Source organism: Primulina eburnea, chromosome 1, assembly GCF_022965805.1.
Source record: "Primulina eburnea isolate SZY01 chromosome 1, ASM2296580v1, whole genome shotgun sequence".
NCBI classification, from domain to species: Eukaryota; Viridiplantae; Streptophyta; class Magnoliopsida; order Lamiales; family Gesneriaceae; genus Primulina; species Primulina eburnea.
In genome coordinates, this window is record NC_133101.1 from 24,097,336 (window position 1) to 24,105,680 (window position 8,345).

The window sequence follows — 8,345 nt, forward strand, 5'->3', positions numbered from 1 at the left end:
GGGTCACAAAGTAGATCAGATCTCTTCAGTGTAACCGGGGAGCCCTGATTCAGTCTCCACTCTGCACCCTCGATGCATAAAGTCGTTATAATCCGCTCGTAGTCCACATCTCCAGTGATCAACTCTGTGTACCCGTCATTATCAAAATCCGGCAGATTGTAGATGGCATTAATGGTGGCCGAATCAAAGTAGACGAGTTGCCCACGCACCAATACTCCGTACTCCTCATGTCTGATTCTCAAATTTGCATAAAATTCACGGACTACGGGTATAATGGCGTCTGACGGAGATTGTGCTATATCGACCCATCCACGTCGCACAACTTCCGTAATTATATCACAATCCAGGTGGGTCATATCAACCCCTCGTTCAGGGATGAGAGATCGAGACACGGTGTTTTCATATACCCGAGAGGCTTCCTCGTTCCAAAATTTGTTCGCATCGTAGGAACGAGAGGAGGAAGCCCCATCCTTTGATTTTTTACGAGGAGCCATAATTATCACTTGGTATCAACAATAATACTCAACAAATCGAGAACACAAATTCCACCAACACAGCTAGAATTCTGAAACTCATCCCCAAACAATAATATTGTGGAAGGAACGGTACCCTTACTTGAAGCAAACGACTGGACAGAACACCGGCGCTTGGCGGCAGGAGGCGGCGACGGCGGCGGCGTGCCTGAGAGGGGGCGGCGGCGGCTGTTGTTGGTTGTGGGAGAGATGGGTTGTTTGTTTGTGAGAGAAGGAGGTGGTGTATTGTAGTAGTTTGGGAGAAATTTTTGCAAGGTTGGGTGTTGGATTTGTGGAGGAGAGGATTTTGGAGAGAAGAATGATGGAGGGAGGCGGCTGTTTTTGCTGAGTGGAGGAGAATTTTAGGGAAAAAAATCGGGATAGGTAGGGTTTTTATAAAAAAAAAATTCTGTGCGATGCGCGCGGTCGCGCGAGAAGTCGCGCTACCGCGCGGCAGCCACTGTCTCGGAACAATCATTGAGGCGCGCGATCGCGCGAGTTATGACGCAATGGCGCGCTTGCTTCTGTAATTCGGTGATAAAGGAGTACGCGCGGTCGCTCAAGAAGTCGCGCTATCGCGCGTGACCTACTGTCTTCATCGAAGTTTGCTGTGCGCGCGATCGCGCGTAACATGGCGCTGGGGCGCTCGAGCTTCTGTAAAACCGAGTGGTCCTGAGCGCGCTGCCGCGCGAGATGTCGCGCATGGGTGCGCTTGCCTCTGTCTCTTTTTTTTTTTTTTTTTTTTGTTGAATAACCTGCAAAATAAAACGATTCAAATTAGTACTTAATTAACGAAAATTAAAATATTAACTAACAAAGTTAAATAGAATAATGAAGCAGAACGAATGCGAAAATAATTAAATGCGGGTTGCCTCCCACACAGCGCTTGGTTTGACGTCGTCAGCCCGACTGTACTCTCTCTGATCAGATCAACTTGTAACTGTCGATATTTCTTGCTTCAGTCCCATAATAAGGCTTAACCCGCTGTCCATTTACTTTAAAAGTTCGTCCGTCATTGCACTTTAGCTCGACGGCTCCATAGGGGGACACCGTTTCCAAGACAAATGGCCCTGACCATCGTGACTTTAGCTTACCAGGGAACAACTTCAGACGAGAGTTGTACAGCAGTACCTGTTGTCCTGGTTTTAGCTCCCTTCGAATTATGAGTTTGTCATGCCACTTCTTAGTCTGTTCTTTGTAGATCTTGGCATTCTCATAGGCGTCATTTCGAAATTCGTCCATCTCGCTCAATTGCAATTTTCTAACCTCGCCAGACGCTTTCAGATCAAAATTCAACTTCTTCACGGCCCAAAATGCCCTATGCTCCAACTCCAATGGTAGGTGGCATGCTTTTCCAAATACTAGCCGGTAGGGAGACATCCCAATAGGCGTCTTGAATGCAGTTCTGTAAGCCCATAGCGCATCATCCAACTTCAATGCCCAATCCCTCCGGTTTGTGTTGACAGTCTTTTCCAGTATCTGCTTAATTTCCCGGTTGGATACTTCAGCTTGTCCATTTGACTGTGGATGATATGCTAGTGCCACCTTGTGCTTCACATTGTATTTGGCCAATAGTGAGTTGAAGATTCTATTGCAAAAATGTGTACCTTCATCACTTATGATGGCCCTCGGTGTTCCAAACCTGGTGAAAATGTTTTTCTGTACGAATTTCGCTACAACATGAGAGTCATTAGTACTGGTGGCGATTGCTTCCACCCATTTCGACACATAATCAACAGCTAACAGAATGTAAGAATAGCCAGAGGAAGGGGGAAAAGGTCCCATGAAATCTATGCCCCAAACGTCAAAAAGCTCCACTTCCAAAACATTTGTCAGTGGTAATTCGTGACGCCTAGAGATGTTTCCTAACCTTTGGCATCTATCACATGATTTCACTAAGGTATAACTATCCTTAAACAAACTAGGCCAGTAAAAACCAGATTGTAATACCTTAGCTGCTGTTCGTGATGCTCCGAAATGTCCACCATATGGTGAAGAATGACACTTCTCCAAAATTTGTTGTGCTTCAAGACCTTCCACGCACCTCCTAATCACTTGGTCAGCACACCTCTTATACACGAACGGATCGTCCCAATAGAAGAACTTTATATCATGGACAAACTTCTTCTTCTGATGATAGCTCAAATCTGGGGGAAGAGTGCCGCAAGACAAAAAATTAGCAATATCAGCAAACCACGGGAGTACAGAGTTTACCTCAAAAAGCTGCTCATCTGGAAATGTCTCTTGTATAGCTCCCTCTTCTTCCTTTACTTCTAGCTCAAGTCTTGACAAGTGGTCAGCCACTTGATTTTCACACCCTTTCCTATCCTTCACTTCAAAATCAAACTCTTGGAGCAACAAGATCCACCTTATCAAGCGTGGTTTGGCATCCTTCTTGGCAAAAAGGTATCGAATAGCTGCATGGTCAGTGAAAACAATTACCTTTGTACCAACCAAGTAGGGTCTGAACTTGTCAAATGCGAATACTACATCAAGCATCTCCTTTTCAGTAGTTGTGTAATTCTGTTGTGCAGCATCCATGGTTCGACTTGCATAGTAGATTGATCTAAACATCTTTTCCCGTCGTTGGCCTAAAACAGCACCCACGGCATAGTCACTTGCATCGCACATCAGCTCAAAGGGCTGCCCCCAGTCCGGCACTATCATAATTGGTGCAGTAACCAATGCTTTCTTGATCTTCTCAAATGCCTGCAGACAATCATCATCAAAAATAAAAGTGGATTCTTTTTCAAGCAAATTACACAGAGGTTTAGTAATCTTAAAAAAATCTTTGATAAATCTACGATAAAACCCGGCATGCCCTAAGAAGCTCCTTATTCCCTTGATGTTCTTTGGCGGAGGGAGTTTTTCAATTGCAACCACCTTGGCTCTGTCAACCTCTAATCCCTTGGAAGATACTTTATGTCCAAGAACAATGCCCTCTTGGACCATAAAGTGACACTTCTCCCAGTTAAGAACTAGGTTCTTTTCTTGGCATCTCTGCAAAACAAGGGATAGGTTATGTAAACAGTGATCAAAAGAAGAGCCAAATACCGAGAAGTCATCCATGAAGACTTCCATGATGTCCTCCACCATGTCTGCAAAAATGGCCGTCATACACCTCTGAAAAGTAGCAGGTGCATTACATAGTCCAAAAGGCATCCTTCTAAAGGCAAACGTGCCATAGGGGCATGTGAATGTTGTCTTCTCCTGATCTTCTGGTGCTATGGAAATTTGATTATAACCTGAATATCCATCTAAGAAACAGTAGTGACAATAACCTGCAAGTCTATCAAGCATCTGATCAATAAAAGGCAATGAAAAATGATCTGTTCGTGTGGCATTGTTCAACTTTCTATAATCAATACATACTCGCCAACCAGTTACAGTACGAGTAGATATTAACTCATCATTTTCATTTTTGACCACTGTCATCCCACCCTTTTTTGGTACAACTTGCACAGGAGATACCCAGCTACTTTCAGAAATAGCATAAATTACACCAGCATTTAACAATTTCAGTACCTCATTCTTCACAACCTCTTTCATTGCTGGGTTCAACCTCCTCTGGTGATCCACATAAGGGGTATACGTCTCCTCCATCAAAATTTTATGCATGCATATAGTGGGGCTAATTCCCCTAATATCAGAAATCGACCATCCTAAAGCAGTTTTATACTTTCGCAGCACTCTCAGTAATTTATCTTTTTCATCACATGAAAGGGAGGAAGAGATAATTACCGGATACGTCGACTTCTCACCTAAAAATGCATAGCACAGGTGGCTTGGCAACTCCTTCAAATCAGGGGAAGGTGGTTTTACCTCTAGTTTCTCATTCACATTCAGCTCATCATGCGGTGCATCTTTTCTCTTTTCTTTTGGCAGCGCATCAAGAGCCACTAATTGCTCTTTCACTTCCCAATTATCTTCATCGACAGTTCCTGCCGCACCTATCAGACAGCTCTCCAAGGGATCTCTCATTCCTGCACAATCAAGAGACATACATGAGTTTATAACATTAATGCTTTTACAAGTGCTTACCTCATTGGATCCCTTCATGGCGTGATAGATGTTAAAAATAACTTCTTCACCACCAACTCGCAAGGTGAGTTCACCCTTATGAACATCGATCAATGCCCTTCCAGTCGCCAAGAATGGTCTCCCAAAGATCAATGGAGCATCATGATCCTCTTCCATATCTAAAATCACAAAGTCAGCAGGAAAAATAAATTTATCTACTTTTACCAGTACATTCTCGACGACCCCACGTGGATATGTGAGACTTCTGTCTGCAAGCTATAGGGTGATAGTAGTTGGTTTAACTTCTCCAAGCTCCAATTTCCTGAAAATAGAAAAGGGCATCAAATTAATACTTGCTCCTAAATCACATAAAGCTTTACTACAATGAGAACCACCAATAAAACAAGGAATAGTAAAACTCCCTGGATCTTTCAATTTTTGTGGTAATTTCTTTTGCAAGATGGCACTACACTCCTCCGTAAGCTTCACTGTCTCAAACTCTTGCAACTTCCTCTTTTTAGACATCACATCTTTAATAAACTTGGCATAGTTCGGCATTTGCTCCAAAGCATCAGCAAATGGTATGTTGATGTGTATCTTCTTGAAAATTTCCAAGAACTTTGCAAACTGATCATCCAAGCTCTTCTTCTTGAATCTCTGAGGGTAGGGTAGAGTCGGCTTATACACTGGAGGTGGTTCAACTTTGATTTCAGCCGTGAATTTCTCCATTTCACCTTCTTCAACTGTCTTCCCACTGTCCACTCTCTCTTTGGGATTCTGTACCTCTAATTCCTTCCCACTCCTCAAAGTGACTGCCTTGCACTGTTCTTTTGGGTTAACCTCCGTGTTACTAGGAAATTGACCCCTGTTCTGATCTCTCAAGGCGTTGGCCAACTGTCCGATTTGTGTCTCCAGAGATTTCATTGTGGCCCCCATATTTCCCATATGAGTCTCCATGTTGTCCAGACGAGACTCGGTTCTCGCCATCCTTTTTCCAGATTCAGTAACAAATGCTCCTACCAAATCTTCCAATGAAGGCTTTCCCTCCCCCTTTGATGTATTGAACCCCGGTGGAGGATTCAACACATTTTTATTGTTTGCGTAAGAAAAGTTTTCGTGATTTCTTAATCCAGGATGATAAGTGTTAGGGGGAGGGTTACCTCTATATCCGCCATATCCACCCTGATTTCTGTTGTTGATATACTGTACTTCTTCAGGGGTAGATAGTTCTTCAGCAACAGTCGATGGACTCTCATGTTCTGATATGCTCACTTTGTTCATAGCAGCGAGTTGAGTGGTCAGTGCTGATACCTGTGCAGTGAGTGACGTAATGGGATCCACCGCATAAACTCCAGCTGTCCTTTTTACTCCTGCCCTTTCCGACGGCCACAGGTAGCTGTTTATCGTCATCTGTTCGAGCAAGTCATAAGCTTGCTCAAGAGATTTGGCAAAGATCGTGCCACCAGCTGCAGCATCCACTGTTCCTCTTGTTTGCCCATTTAGACCGTTGTAGAATAATTCAATCTGCACCCAGTCTTCGAAACCATGGTTTGGGCACTTTCTCAACAACTCCTTGTATCTTTCCCATGCCTCATACAATTGTTCAAAATCAGTCTGCCTGAACGTGCTAATCTCAATCTTCAACTGCGCAGACTTTGCAGGGGGAAAGTACTTTGCTAGAAATTTCGTCGTCAGCTCCTGCCATGTTGTGATACTTCCCAAGGGAAGCGATTGGAGCCATCCCCTAGCTTGATCCCTGAGAGAAAACGGAAACAAACGCAGTCTAATAATATCATCAGGAACATTATTAATCTTTACCGTATCAGTTATCTCCAAGAATGTCCTCAAGTGAACATGAGGATCAGAAGTGGCAGTCCCAGCAAACTGGTTTTGCTGAACCATATTAATTAGGGCTGGCTTCAATTCAAAATTATTTGCGTTGATCGTCCCTCTTGCAATACCAGAGTAGTGATTGTTGATCACTGGTCGGAAGTGATCTCTGATAGGAATAGCCTCTGGCGGGATGTGTCTGTCATTTTCTCTGTTCTCAGCCATTGCTTGGATCTCATCTCTTCTTGCTTTTCTTAATCTTCTTGCAGTTCTTTCGATTTCCGGATCAAAAATAAGCAAGTCAGGGCTTTGCGATCTTAGCATACACTGTCAAGCAGAAAAAAAATGAAAAACTAAATCAATATGAAATAAAAATAAAAGCTCTAAATTAAAATCTAGACTAATTGGTAACAATACTGATATAAATTCAAATTTGACACTCCCCGGCAACGGCGCCAAAAACTTGTTGCGTGTTTTCACTACCGCAAGTATACGGTGCCAAGTTTTAGTACTGGTTAGAGTACAGATATCGTTCCCACGAGGAGTGTGTATAAAAATATATATCAATTCTTGTAATTAAAATAGCCAAATTTTTATTTAGAAAAATCAATAATCAAATTGGTTTGTTTAATTGAATAGCTAGAAAACAATGACTCAATTAAATCACCGAATTGAGAAGTACCAATGAGATAAAATATCTAGAGAAATGATTTCGCAAAGTTTCCACGACAATTATTCACAGTTGAATTATTATTCCTGAATTCCAATCGTTTAATGGCCAAGAACACTTAATTGTTTTATTCCCCTTTCCCAAGTGACGAATAAAGTGTACCGATTAAACTTCACTTTTATTATTCCTAATAAAAATCTAAGTTTAAAGGATAAATGCAAACAATGTTCTTACTAAGCCTCGCTAAAGTTATACGCCTTCCGAACGCTATAAACATTTAACGATGTGTTCTAATGATCTATAATCCTAGTTTCTCTCCCGAGTTGTAGAATTAATCAAATAACAAACAATTTATGGCCAGTAAATTGCGGTGCATTAAATACAGAGAACACAAGTAAACATAAAATGGAATTCAATCAAATAAAATAACCACGTCAAATTATCGTGTCCACAAAGCTACGTCATTCTCTAGAATAGGAGATTAGTTCATCACGAAATCCAAGAGAAAACAAGACATGTTTATGACTCTAGACATCGCTACGCACTAAAACGAAGAAACAAAAGGAAAGATAACAAATCCGAAGTGTCGTCTCTGTCCCCAGATCCGTCGCTCTTCGTGTTTGCGATTATTCTTCGCACTCTGAATCTCTGTCCCGTGTATGCGCTCCGTTTCTCACCTCTTTTTCTTCCCAAGAAGGTGTAATTTCGTGTGTTTCAATGGTGACGGCTGCTCTCCTCTTTGACCTAGACGATTCGCGCATTTTATACTTTTCTGGACGCGGCGCGCGCGCGGTGGCGCATGAAGTGGCGCGATGGCGCGCATGGTGTTGCTCATCTGCCGAGTGCTAGCTCGCGCGGGTGCGCGAGAATTGGCGCTGTGGCGCGTCTGTCTCGGGTCTGTGCGCGCGGGTGCGCGAGATCTGGCGCTGGCGCTCGCTGCTCTCAGGTTTTCTGCTGCATCTTTATGCGCGCGATAGCGCGTGTTTTGGCGCTGTGGCGCGCGCACCACTGGTCATTCGCTTGTATCGGTGCGCGCGAGTGCGCAAGAGTTGGCGCGATGGCGCGCGTACCACTGTCGATCATCATGCATCTCATTGCGCGCGGCTGCGCGTGAACTCGCGCGGTCGCGCGCGAGGTTCTGTCCGAGGATTCATGGCAATTCATTGTTCTCTTGGTTCACTTGGCTTCGTGATCGCTATTTTCACCATTCCTGAAATGACAACAAACACAAACAAAAAAAACGCATAATTCTGTTCGAAACAAGCATAATTCAAAATGGATTCTAATATAAATTAAGTGCAAAACTTGCACTT

General features: G+C 43.2%; 1 protein-coding gene across 1 annotated transcript; it reads right to left on the reverse strand.

Annotated features, from left to right (window-relative positions):
- Window positions 1–1,436: 1,436 nt before the first annotated feature.
- Window positions 1,437–4,709, reverse strand: LOC140806003 (uncharacterized). Its single transcript, XM_073162428.1, has 4 exons — window positions 3,953–4,709; window positions 3,567–3,757; window positions 2,463–3,512; window positions 1,437–1,991 (listed from the first exon to the last, which is right to left on the reverse strand). The coding sequence occupies exons 1-4, from the start codon at window positions 4,707–4,709 to the stop codon at window positions 1,437–1,439; spliced, it is 2,553 nt and encodes an 850-aa protein (XP_073018529.1).
- Between the last annotated feature and the right edge of the window lie 3,636 nt (window positions 4,710–8,345).